The following is a 14,773-nucleotide window of genomic DNA, read 5'->3' on the forward strand; positions in this document are numbered from 1 at the left end:
GGAGAGTAAGCTTGCGTACAAACATGTGACTAACAGTATCAGCTTAAATTTCACTTGCTAAATTTCTGATCTAAAGCAATTTCTTTTACCTAATATATACTGGAAAATTTCAAGCTATTCAGTGCATCTTCAACTATTTAAAGAATACTTTAAAACAAAAATTCTTAATTGTTTTATAATAAATAACCATGTTTTATTTCATGTAATTGACCAATATGGGTAAAATTTAATCTCCAATGTGACAGTCATTGAGCATATCAGTAAGTTATTCAAATAATGGAGCAGATAACAAATTTAAATCTTAGCAAGTACTTACTTTTACAGTTTCTTCTGTGTTAAGTTTATTTCCCTTAACCAAAACAATTTGGAAAGGGTTGTTATTTTCCCAAACATGCTGTAAAAAAAATGAAAGATTATTTTAATGAAAGATATGAATATTTTATGTTAGCAATGAAATCATCTTATCAGTTCTCATATCCACTGTCAAAATAATGAAAATAGACCTTTGAACTAACAACTGAAAGTCACATATACTAAATTAAGCATCATAACCACTAGCACCTAGTTCTCATGGAAAATAAAAAGGCAGCATTCCAATACAGCTAAGAGATTCATGAAATTAAAGACCATAAACAAAAAGTTTTAAAATCTTTGAATATATTAACAATTCACTGTTTAAATTAACATATAGGCAGTATCTTAATAATCGATGAGTGGCTAAATACAATTTGTTAAGAACGAATAACTATTAAAAAATGTTAACTATTCCCATGAGCACAAACTTAAAATTTGCTTTATACAAATTTATTATATTCCGGAGAAAATGGTGCCTTTGATACATTTAAAGTCTAAAAGTATTCAGTAAGAAGACAGGCAAATTATAACACAAACACTACTGCAGCTAAGCTGATAGAAATGAAATATACCAGTAAACCAACTATTTCTGCACATCTAACTTTTTCTACCACAATGTCTCAAATTACTCATTGAAGTCCCAGGTTTAGCTCTAGTCTCAAGACATCTCAAATTTAGTGGCATATTTCTTTGGCACAAAAGATCACCAAAAATATAAATGGCATATTTACATTTATATGTAGCTTGATAAGGAAAAACAATTGTAGCTAGACATAATTATTAATAAATGGTGATGGATCATAGGCAAATATGTATTGATTTTCATAGAAGGAGAAGTGAGCAAAGAAAATATGGGTGAGACTTAAGCACACAACCTAACGAAATCACATGCCTCTTGGAATTGCCAAAAGTTTACAAATGAAACTTACAGAAATAATTCGCGTTTTCTTTGGTGGTAAAGGAAGAGGAAGGTTAGATGAATTTCTATTTATGGCAGCCTCTATAGCAATCATTTCCTGTTCATACATCTTTTTGATCTTGCAACATTCCACAAGTATAAAATGGGGCAAGGTCCTGTTCATTACACAGTTCCGGATATACTAACAGTAGCAAGAAACAATAAGGTAAGAATATTCGAGCAAATACTTAAATCAACAGAAGAATAAAATTAAGAGGAGCAACACTATAACAAAAGAATATCTACGAAAGAATACCTTAACTCAATATCAAGAATATTAGAAATTAAAACCACAGCATTAAAAAGTTACCATTAATTGAACATCTAAGTACATAAGAACTGAGCTAGACACCTCTTATGTTGGCTAATCTTCATAAAAACTCTGTAAAAGAGATTATCACCCATTTAATAGATTAAAGAATGAAAATCAGATTGGTTAAGTTAACATCTAGTGTCTTTCAGACCTGGATTTAAATCTACCTGCCTGACTTTTTTTTTTGTTTATCTGCTAAACCTTGAAAAAAATAACATGCCTCAGTCTAGATGTTTTGTCTTCTCTTTTCTGCACTTAATACCCAACAACAGTTTGACCAATCAGCGCACCTTTCCAGGGCAGGACTTGACCATCACAGATAGATATCACAGTGCAGCTTTCACCAATCAGTCAGGAAAGGTGAATATGTAAATACACATGAGGCCATTTCTTAAGCCCTCAGGTGGCCAACTCATACCTTCCCATGGATCCTTGTGGTAGACCTGGTATCTTTTCAGCACAGGGTACCAGGCAACCATTACTGTTTCCCCAGAAAAAAATCTATTGGCCACCAAAAGAGCTTGATGCTCTGTTTTATTTCCGTGAAACCAGGATGATTCTCCAGAGGCATATAAATAAGGGTGTGGTTATTCACATTACCAAAGATTGCTAACAAACTAAACAGAAATCCAATGTATTACTCAAAAGAATAACTTTCCTATACAGATACGAAGTGTGATTCAATGTATTATATTCAATTCTGAGCCACCAAAAATACATTCTTTTAAATAAAATTTAAAAAAACATTTTCAGGCTGGCCTATAAGTGGGAGTTATATATTATGATATATTCATTTAAAACTTATCACTGTGAGAGACGTATCATCCCATTTCCTTCACATTCCTTTGCCCACACTGTATATTGTCTCTCTTACGACCTGTACAAAAACATATGCATGCCTCTATTTTTCTTTATTGCAACCAATTCTAATGTTTGGCAAAACAATATACCTTCCCCTTCTCAAGATAAGATAAAAGTGTTAAAGAAGCAGGTTACTTAAAAGAAGACAAAACATGAAGGGAAGAAGTCAGTACTTCTATTTCTATGCTGCCACCAAGCACTTTTCATCTTCTTTCTTCCTCTCACGGGCTAGAGTTCAAGCACTTACTATCAGAATGCCACAACTCCCAAAGCTGTGTGCAAAGCTGTAACTGCTGTTTGACTTTCTACCTACCAAAGTGTAAGAATTAAAGGCCACTCCAAAAATCTTAAAACAAGATGTATAAAATTCCCTGTTACCTGATAATAAATACAGTTTCTTATTCTCAAACATCATTTAATATTTGGCATGCATGTATTCCTCTTTCTTAAAACAAAACAACAAAAATCACACACATGGAAAAAAACACATATTTTTCTACAATCTTGTTACTATGCATCTAACTTGGCATTGAGCCTATTATTATGTAATGACCATTTTTCAGTCTCCAAACATAATTTCAACTAAAATATCTTTAAGTTCTTTAAATGCAAAGGCAGGATCTTACCCTTTAGATACCACACATTATGGTGGGGGAAGGGCATTGCACTGCACATATGTTAAACTCCACTTTACTCCAAAAATATCTGACACACTTAAGTGCCTTCCATAAAGCATATAATCAGAGAATTCATGACTAAATGGTAATTAATATCTCAAAGATTAAGGGAGGTTTTTGAGGATTGTCATACCTAATTCTTAGAAAATTCCTACCACATTGGAAGCCACACAAAAAGGAGAAGGGAGATTACACATATAAATACTGGACTGAAACTGAAAAGTTTTCTAGTACACAATGAAAATGTGTAATATTACTTTAGATGGTTAACTGATAATCACAAATAAGTTAGTACACAATTCAATTAGTGGTTATTTAATCAAAATATTTCATATTTTACTTCCACCAGTACACATACATACACACACACACACACATACACACACACACACCGCTGGTAAACAGTTAACACACATACCTGGAACTGGATTAGTGGGTGATCACCAAACACATATTCTACTCTCCCACTGACTTGCAATACATAGTCATAGGGGCTAATTTCATCTTCTTTCCCATGAATAGTCAAACGTTTCTGGATTGCCAATTCATTTATTTTGACAGGATTCATATCAGGACAGACTTGAAAGCTAAACACATCCTAAAGAGGAGAGTAAAAAAAAGTGCAATTTTACATTTGTGCTTAAAAAAAACAAAACAAAACACTCTTTTACACTTGTATTTACTATTATGTTATAAACAGCCATACATAATATTGAAATATGCACATCCTTTCATTTAATATTCCAGTAAATTTTTCTATTTTCTAAATATAATGTGTCCACATCAAATTTGTTAAGATTTTCTGATAATTTGCAGTGCATCTTACACTATACAGAGTACCACAGTTACCACAGGTCAGATTAATATTTAATGAAAGTTTATCATCAGGTAGTTTATGCATTTCCCAGTGAATATCTTTCTTTAAAAAGTTAAAAAATAAAAATAAAGAAACCTGGACAACCAAGATGGCATAGTAGGTAAACACTGTTTATTTTCTCTCACAACCACATCAAAATTACAACTAACCTACAAAACAACCATTATTGACAATGGCCTAAAAGCTGAACTGAAGCCTTTCAACTAAGGACTTGCAGAAGAAGCCACCTCCAGACTGGTAGGAAGATTCGCAGAACCCAGACAAGCAGCATCTGGCTTGAGTATGTCCTGTACCTATGGCTGTACAGCCCTAAGCCAATACTAGTGGCAGCCGGCCTTGGTTCATGACTTTACCTCCCAAAGGTGCTTCCAAGCACAGCACAGGCGGCAGTCATCTGCAGATTTCTCTGTGTCTCCCGCTAGGTGGCCCTGGGTGGGGCTGAAGTAGATCTACAGCAGATCCACTCCAAGGTGGTCCTGGGGCTAGTGTCCCCAATGACCAGCTTCAAAATGAGCTGGAGCATCACCTAGCTGTCTCCAAGTGCAACACACCCAAAGGGCGGATTGGGCAGGCACCAGAGTCCTGCTGAGGCAGTCCTGCTCTGTAGGATCAATCCCTACACGACTCTTCCACTGTAGTCAAGGCTAGTCCTCACAACCAGTGAGCCCAAGAGTCAGTCCCTCATATTGATGTGCAACTGTCAACCAAGGTTCAACTACAAGAGAAGGACACACACAACCCACACAAGGGACAAACCTGGAGTGTGACTCAGGTGACAGAAAAGACTGTGCCACGGAACCCCACAGCACACCTACTATATAAGGCCACTCTACTAAGACCAGAAGACATAGCAGCTCTACCTAATACATAAAAACACACACAGGAGGCACCAAAATGGGGAGACAAAGAAACATGTCCCAAATGAAAGAACAGAACAAAGCTCCAGAAAAATAACTAAGCAAAATGGAGACAAGCAATCTATCAGACGCAGAGTTCCAAACACTGGTTATAAGAATGCTCAATGGGGCCGGCCCGGTGGCTCAGGCGGTTACAGCTCCATGCTCCTAACTCTGAAGGCTGCCGGTTCGATTCCCACATGGGCCAGTGGGCTCTCAACCACAAGGTTGCCGGTTCAACTTCTCGAGTCCCGCAAGGGATGGTGGGCTCCACCCGCTGCAACTAAGATTGAACATGGCACCTTGAGCTGAGCTGCCGCTGAACTCCTGGATGGCTCAGTTGGTTGGAGCGCAGGCTCTCAACTACAAGGTTGCCGGTTTGACTCCCACAAGGGATGGTGGGCGGTGCCCCCTGCAACTAGAAACAGCAACTGGACCTGGAGCTGAGCTGCGCCCTCCACAACTAAGACTGAAAGAACAACTTGAAGCTGAATGGCACCGTCCACAACTAAGATTGAAAGGACAACAACTTGACTTGGAAAAAAGCCTGGAAGTACACACTGGGTTCCCCAATAAAGTCCTGTTCCCCTTCCCCAATAAAATCTTAAAAAAAGAGAGAAAAGGAGTGCTCAATGATCTCATAAAAATGGAGCTGCACCCCCAGCAACTAGCAACAGCAACTGGACCTGGAGCTGAGCTGCGCTCCCCACAATTAAGACTGAAAGGACAACTTGAAGCTGAAAGACACCCTCCACAACTAAGATTGAAAGGACAACTTGACTTGGAAAAAAGTCCTGGAAGTACACACTTCTCCAATAAAGTCCTATTCCCCTTTTCCAATAAAATCTTTTAAAAAAAGAAATATAAATTGATAGTTAATACAGTATGGGGAATATAATCAACAATGTTGTAAATTGTAAAGATCATGTAAGGTGCCAGATGGGCATTGGACTTATCAAGGGGATCACGTCATAGACTGTAGATGTCTGACCACTGTGCTATACACCTGAAGAGCTGAAGTAGAATAATACTGAATGTCAACTATAACTAAATATATAGGTATATATAGTCACAGGATGTGGAGTACATCATAGGGAAGACAGTCGATGGTATTATAACAACTATATAAGATGTCAGAGGGGTAGTAGCTTGGGGGGTACGTTATCACTTTGAGAGGTGTTTAAATGCTTATTACATTGCTTTGTACACTTGAAACAAATAAAATAAAAAGTTTTAAAAAAACCAACCTGTAGTTGTTCAAATTTAGTCTACATTAAGCAAAGAATTATATGAAGTCTCTGGTAAGAAGAGACCTATACTTTATACCAATTGAACCATAAATTAACAATTCTGTCTGATGTTGCAAACATGTAAAAGAAACAGAAATTTTAATTAGTGAAAAATGAAGACATAGTTGAGATGGAATATTGTTAAATCTGTTCATCATAAATCCCAAAGGTAAAGAAATTAAAGATTACTTAATAATACCTGAATCCGCTCAGAATCTAGCAAAATAATTTCCCACCATATGATCATATATTGAAGATATAAGAAAGCTCCCTATCTCTCAATGCAGCCAACTGCTACTCTGGACAATTATGACTTTTAGAAAATTCTCTACACTGACCTAAATTGATTTTGCAATATTTTCCAACAAATTAATTTTAAGTCACCTCCCTTTTCTACAAGGTATCTTTCTACTTTCTCCAGTATTTTTACCCTTTTTCTCCAGTATTTTCTATATGAGTTGGTACCATATACATCAAAGCACAGGAGCGAAGATCCACTCACTTGAGAAGTCGCCATCATTCCCCTTTCCATCCATACCTCACCTCCTAATAAGATACCAATGAACTTACATCTTAAAGTGCTGCCAACTGTCGTCTTCTCTGTATCTCTAGTAATGCTCATCTACATCAATGATTCTCTAAATTTCTCCTAAACAGCAACATAATTCTTATGTGATCTCCCTAACTCTTGCACTAACCTTCACCCAACTTAGAAAATAATCTATCTTCAAAAGGAGAGCTGTAAAGAAATGCGACACTTTTTTAACATTAATACAAATGGTCATAACTGTCTAAAGCAGTTGTACCCAATAAAACTTTAATAATGGAAATAGTCTATTCTGTGCTAATAAAATAACCAGTAGCCATAATTGGCTCTTGAGAATTGATATGTGGCTACTGTGAAGAACTGAATTTTTAAATAAAATATGTACATGTGGTTAGTAGATATTGTATTAAATGCCTCAAGTCTGAATGATAAAGCCCACACTCCTTAATTCTATGATCCCCATCTACTCTCTATTTCATACATAAACGCTTCGGAAATACAAATCTAAAGGACAAGATCATTATCAAACAGCAAGAAACCTGCAGAAATCACAGAAAACAGAACTGGGCTTAAAAAACTGCAGGTATTAAAATTAATAGAAAATAAAGCAAGTATGGTTAATGTTTTTCAAGAATTAAAGGCAGCTTGAAAATAAAGAGCAAGTATACCTGAAGAACAATCAAAGAGAACCCCAAGAAAGACAATGTGTTAAGGAAAACAAAATTCCATAAAATGGAAAATGGTAAATTTAACAAGATTTTAAAATACTGACAATATTAAGTATTAACAAAGACATGGGGAATCCCAACTCTCAAAATACTACTAGTAGAAATGTAAATTTGAAAAACTATTGGGCCGTATCTACTAAAACTGATTATACACGTACACCTGACTCTCCAATTCTGTTCGTGTGTGTGTATGCACAATATAAATAAATCAGCGTTATTCTATGAAACAGCAATGCTGAATTTGCTATGCTCTGTGTGTATATATGTATATATACAGATGACATAACAAATGAGGAAATCTGAACATGACTAGAATTTGAGGATAAAAAGTAAGCAAAACAGAACAAACAAAACAAGCAATGAAAAGATAAGCCACATATTGAAAGAATACATTCACAGCACTTACAAATGACAAAGAATCACTAGCCCCAAAACATCAAAAACTTCTACAAATAAATACAAAAACAACCATCTAATTAAAAAATAACCAAAACTAACACGACAGAAATACAAATGCTTCATAAATATATGAAAAAAGATTCATTCTCATCAGCTTTGAGGGAGACACAATTAAGACAAAGGAATGTATATAATAGAATTGTATATAGTACCATGGGCTCCAATCTTTTCTCCAAGGGCCTATTTTAATCTCTTGATAATTAAATTCATGTCTTTTAAAGATGTACTAGTGTGTCAACATCACCCTTGTTAATTTTCTCCACATAAACTGTTGACTGGACTGACTTGGTCAGGAATCAACTTGACTGGTTTTCCCTATATTTCAGGCAGTTTTCCAGCATCACTTTCACATATTTCAGAAAACATTACATCTTTTATAAGACTTATAATCTTCCTGGGCAATCAATTTGCAATGTATTGCCCAAGGCTTACAAATAGCTATACCATGTTTCCCCGTAAATACGAACTAGCTGGACCATCAGCTCTAATGCTTCTTTTAGAGTAAAAATTAATATAAGACCTGGTATTATATTATATTATACCTGGTATTATATTGTATTATACCTGGTATTATATATATTATATACTATACTATATTACATTACATTACATTACTATATTATATTATATTATATTATATTATATTATATTATATTATAAAATATAAGACCCGGTCGTATTTTTTTTTTTTTTCTCCAAAAAGACGCATTATAGCTGATGGTCTGGCTAGGTCTTATTTTCTGGGAAACACAGTAGATGAGACACTACCCAATAAATACACTGACAATATGGGTAGGAACAGATACTTCGGCTTAGCAGGGAGAAACACAATTCATCAGTGACTATGTCTATATAATGATAACTGTGGATATTCAGATAATGACTACTCAGGAAATACTTATTCTTCATAGTTTTACTCTACATGCTTCACTATTTTTCATATTTCCGCTCATGCTTCTGATATATTCTCGGGAATTCATTCATATATATATATATATATATATATATATATATCAAAACAGTATGGTATTGACAGAAAAACAGAAACACGGACCAATGGAACAGAATTGAGAACCCAAAAATAAACCCACATAAATATGAACAGATAATTTTTGACAAAGAAGCCAAAAACAAACAAACAAAAACATATTTCCGGGGCGGCCAGATGGCTCAGTTGGTTAGAGCACCAGCTCTGAACAACAGGATTGCTGGCTCCATTCCCACATGGGCCACTGAGCTGCGCCCTCCACAACTAGATTGAAAACAACGAAATGCTGCTGAGCTGTTGGAGGGGCGGCGGGATGGCTCAGTGGGTTAGAGCTCGAGCTCTCAACAAGGCTGCTGGTTCAATTCCCCCATGGGATGGTGGGCTGAGCCCCCTGTAACTAAAGATTGAAAACGGCAACTGGACTTGGAGCTGAGCTGCGCCCTCCGCAACTAGATTGAAGGACAATGACTTGGAGCTGATGGGCCCTGGAGAAACACACTGTTCCCCAATAAAATTTTTTAAAAAATTAGACAAAAAATACATTTCCTTCCCCCTACCCCCACTCCTCCACCATCCCCCTACACACAGGAAGCTATTTCAAATTACGTGTGCCCCTCCCTTTATTGATAGAATTATTTCATATACCTTATGCTGGCTGAGGTTAAAAAAAAAAAGTTTAAAAGTGCTGCTCAGGTTTATTAATATTCATTACAAGAACGATTCTTGAAATTAAAAATAATGCATTGTGATCTGGCTCCTGGAATTAGTGTCCTGTAATTTTGAGAAACAATAGTTCCATAATTATATACGTATTTACCTTGCTTCTTAAGAGCCATATGCTATGGCTGGCTGATAGTGACAACACATGTCATCATCTAAAGCTTTATATGTTTTTCACAGAAATTGCTGTCTCGATTACCACCTACCAATGCTGGAAAACTTTTTTAACCTAAATGCAATACCTTGTTACATTTCATCTCGTTTTTAGTTTAGTGTTTACATGCTGCTTTTCCAATATTGGTCATCAGCAGTGATGGTGAAATAACCAAATGAGAATTTTTAGAAATAGGAGGGTCAAATAGAAAATACGCATCTAAGATGATTGCCAACTGTCCTCTATTCTGAGATTCTCATTTCCGTATTTTTAGTGATATTTATTCAGTTATGAAATAGTGTTGATAATAAGTTATGGTTTGGAATTTTTAAATTCAAATTTGGATGGTCCCACTTGCCTAAATAAAAAGCTCTTAACTCTATGTAACTTCCAAAAATTCTTTAATAACTTAATAATTGTACTGGTCTATATAATTCAAAAGTCTAGGAAATTTTGTTTTAATCCCTAGGGAAATATTTAGCCGAAGAAAAGGAGACTAGAGAGAGATATGATAGCTATATTTGTATTATCTAAATATTAGGCATGTAGAATGAAGGGAAGATTGAATAGATACTGATCTGAAACAGGAAAGAAAACCAGATGGGCAAACTTGTTGCTAACCTTTTTTGGTATCAAAGGGATTGTTGATTACGAATTTGTACCAAGTGGACAAACAGTTAACCAAGGTTACTATCTGGAAGTGCTGAAAAGGCTGCGTGAAAAAGTTTAACAACCTGAACTTTTCACCAACAATTCATGGCTCTTGCATCACAACAATGCACCAGCTCACACAGCAATGTCTGTTAAGGAGTTTTTAGCCAGTAAACAAATAACTGTATTGGAACATCCTCCCTACTCACCCGATCGGCCCCCAGTGACTTCTTTCTCGACCCAAAGATAAAGGAAATATTAAAAAGGAGGACATTTTGATGACATTCAGGACATCAAGGGTAACAGAACAACAGCTCTGATGGCCATTCCAGAAAAAGAGTTCCAAAAGTGCTTTGAAGGGTGGACTTTCGCACTGGTGTGGGTACATAGCTTCCCCAGGGGAGTACTCTGAAGGTGACCGTAGTGAAATTCAGCAATGATGTAGTACTTTTTCTAGGATGAATCTGTGAACGTAATTGTCCAACCCTATATACTTTATTACAATGATAATTAAATTAAAATTTGTATGTCCAGTAGAGATTTGACCCATATGTAATGAAATTCAGACTGATCTAATCACCTTTGAACAGTAAAATTCCATGTTCCAGATCTTCCAACACTGCAGAATTTTAAATTGATTTTGACATTTTATGATATACAAATCTTGGCCTAAATGAAACTTTAATCTCAATATATCTCAGGATAGAGTGACAAATGGTTTTGTTCCTTAGATAAACTTCCTTTGTAAAAATGCCAGGAAGCAGGATCCTTTTTTCGCATTTGTCTTAACAACTATTTAGTAACATGTTTGAAAGGAGGCAGAACTGGATAAAACCAAAAATACTTGCATAAAATTCTGGCTCTACCACTGACCAGATATGAGGCCTGGCACAAATAACCAAACTTTTCTTCCATTCAGTTTATTCACTGTAAAATGGGTAGAAGATAACAACAGTGTACAGAGTTGCTATGCGAAGTAGCAGTATATAAAAAATACCTTTCATAGTTCCTAGCATAGTATTAGTGCTTAATATAAATTGGCTACTAATATGGTTTTTGTCATTATTATAGTAATTGAAGAACAAAACAAAATCTTTCAACTCCAACCCAAATTCTAAGACTATACCCTACATGATAAACGACCATACTTGATACAAAGACAGTAGCATAATTCAGTTTGTAAAACTGCTCTGAATATTCAGATATAGATTAACTGTATATACACTCACTATAATGCCCAATTCTATATTAGCCCTTAATTTATATATTCACACAACACAACTATAAGAATACAGAAAAAAAATCATTGATCAAACCCTTCATTTTACAGACAAGAGAAAAATCACTTGAGAAAATAAAATAATATTTATATTAAAGAACATTATCTACACAGGGGTTGGCAAACTTTTTCTGTAAAGGACTCGGCTTCGGTAACAACATATGCATCTTTGTCACATTTTCTTTCTCTTCTTTTTTTAAACATCCCTTTAAAATTCTTTGCTTGTTTACATCCCATTGAAAATATAAAAATCATTCAAAAACATTCAGTTTGCTGACCTCGATCAGTAAGGTTTGCTGACCTAGACTGACATACCACATCAAAAAAATCAAACATGAGCAAAGTATGTGTCACTTTAGATTATTACACATAATTCTAAATTTATTTCCATCTTAAATATAAAAATGTTCTTTGTAATAGTGTTTACTAGGCAAATAAGAGACTCTTTGAGACTGGAGCTACATTCAGGTAAAAATCAGAGATTTTTTACAAAGTTATTTCTTAAATAATATTATACTACCTGACAATTTTCAAAATGAACAGCCACAATGAGCTTTCCTCCATAAAGCTTATCTTCTAAGTTTTCAAGGGTAGATGGTTCATGCTCTGGTGGATATGTTTGCTTTAGCCAGTCCATCCAAGATAATCCCACTAGCGACTGAATCTTTTCCTCACTGAATTTGCGCATTTTTATTCGGAATTCATTCACTTCAGGATCCTTCAAGGCATCAAATTCATGTAGACCTAAACACATTTTTAAAGGTGTCATTTTGAGTAGCTAATAGTAATAAAAGAGAATACAAAATATATTCAACAAAAACTTAATTAGATAATTGGTTTTTATCAAGAAAACAAAACTGGGCAGGAAAATATTATTGAAACATCAAAGAATAGCCAGATAAAATAATAAATTTCATGTAAAGAAGATAATTATACAATTAGACTTCTAAAGAATACAAACTTGAAACCTCATGAAGAAATGTAGCTGGTTATGAGTTGTACAAAGATACGGTTACCAGTTTTATGGAGATTATCACTGAAATTCACAGTATACATTTTTAAACCACTATGAGATCCACAGTTTAACTTAACAAACTAAGTAAGTCACATGTAAAACATCTGAGAAAGGCTTAAGAATATGAAAACTTTTCAAATACTGTATTAGGAGAATACTGTATATTGAAATTACTATGTGGCACAAGTTATTACTTAACTTAAACTTTCAGTTCACTGTGATTTTTCCACAATAGTTATAGTAAATCAATAGTCAAAAATCTCATAAGCATAAAATTATTCATTGTTATACTTAAGTATGAACCACTTTGGCAATAAAGACAACCATATATAACTTTTTCATAAACTTATGATTATTCTAATAAATAATTCTAGAAACATAAAACAAAAAATAAATGTATAAATTTTTATACATGCCTTAATTTTTACTTATCAGATTGACAAACATCTTAAAGTTTGTCAATATTCTGGGCTGGAAGGGGTAGAGACAAACAGGCGTATTTTTAAAATATTTATTAGAATTTATTTACTATAGATTGGAAATTATACACACACACACACACACACACACACACACATCCAACCTTTAACTTCAAAATTGCACCAACAGGAATTTCAACGTGAGACATGGGACCCACCAAGAAAGACAAATATGCTCCCTAAACCAATCACAGAAGATGCCCATCTTCTAATGAGCCCAACTCCAGCTTCCTCTGTCAACAACTTCCAATCAGACATATCAGAATCCTTCCCCTTTTTTCGGTATAAAACTTATTCACTCCCCTGTGTGCCACTGAGTCACTGCCAAACAAAAAGTCCTTTCACTACAGAAACTTCTGAATAAACAGTCTACTCTCATTTGGTGGTCTTTACTTCCACAAATTTATGTATAAGTAACATGATATCAATGCAAAAATGTTCACTGTAGTTTAGTTTACAATAATTAAAAACTGGAAAAAGCTAAAGCTAATCATTAAGACCTGGTTTAAAAAATTAAGATAAATCCATATACGATCATATAAGGTCTGACAATTAAGTTCGCGAACTTGTTGCAAGGATGTTGCTAACTTTTTTTTTGCTACCAGAGGGAATATTCATCATGAATTTGTACCAAGTGGACAAACAGTTAACCAAGGTTACTATTTGGAAGTGCTGAAAAGGCTGCATGAAAATAGTTCGACAACCTGAACTTTTCGCCAACAATTCATGGCTCTTGCATCACGACAATGCACCAGCTCACAGGGCACTGTCTGTGAGGGAGTTTTTAGCCAGTAAACAAATAACTGTATTGGAACACCCTCCCTACTCACCTGAGCTGGCCTCCAGTGACTTGTTTCTTTACCTGAAGACAAAGGAAATATTGAAAGGAAGACATTTTGATGACATTCAGGCCATCAAGGGTAATACGACAATAGCTCTGACGGCCATTCCAGAAAAAGAGTTCCAAAATTGCTCTGAAGGGTGGACTAGGAGCTGGTGTTGGTGCATAGCTTCCCAAGGGGAGTACTTCAAAGGTGACCATAGTGATATTCAACAATGCAGTAATGTAGCACTTTTTCTAGGATAAGTTCACAAGCTTAACTGTCAGACCCTGGTATACATCTAACAACAATCAAACTCTTTATCTTCTTTTATCTACTAAAAGTAATATTTACTCTACTTTCTAAATGTTTCTCAACTCTGTCTACTTCTCCTAGTTCCAACAGTCAGTATTTTAATCCCAGCCATCATCATCCCCTACTTGGATGACTACATCAGCAGTTTTTCGCTAATTTCTATACTGCCAGTCTTAATTCCTCTGATCTGTTCTCCATTATACAAACTGAATAATCTTTCTTAAATGTAAATATATTATTAGAGCATTTCACCTAAAGGAAGCACAATATACATTCTTTTCAAATACACAAGGAAAATTTCCCAGGATAGTCTATGTTAGGCCACAAAACAAGTCTCACTAAATTCAAGACACTGATATCACATCAAGCATCTTCTCCAAAAACAATGGTAT

General features: G+C 35.0%; 1 protein-coding gene across 2 annotated transcripts in view; it reads right to left on the reverse strand.

Moving 5' to 3' along the window:
- PIK3CB (phosphatidylinositol-4,5-bisphosphate 3-kinase catalytic subunit beta) overlaps positions 1 to 14,773 on the reverse strand; it is a 153,485-nt gene that overhangs the window by 63,394 nt on the left and 75,318 nt on the right. For both annotated transcript variants that reach the window (XM_019747566.2, XM_019747603.2), the window contains 4 exons: positions 12,272 to 12,495; positions 3,582 to 3,761; positions 1,284 to 1,454; positions 317 to 394 (listed from right to left, as the gene is read on the reverse strand). In XM_019747566.2, coding sequence (XP_019603125.2) covers positions 317 to 394; positions 1,284 to 1,454; positions 3,582 to 3,761; positions 12,272 to 12,495 — 653 coding nt within the window. The remainder of the gene's footprint in view (positions 1 to 316; positions 395 to 1,283; positions 1,455 to 3,581; positions 3,762 to 12,271; positions 12,496 to 14,773) is intronic.

Source organism: Rhinolophus sinicus, linkage group LG10 (assembly GCF_036562045.2).
Source record: "Rhinolophus sinicus isolate RSC01 linkage group LG10, ASM3656204v1, whole genome shotgun sequence".
Taxonomy (NCBI): domain Eukaryota; kingdom Metazoa; phylum Chordata; class Mammalia; order Chiroptera; family Rhinolophidae; genus Rhinolophus; species Rhinolophus sinicus.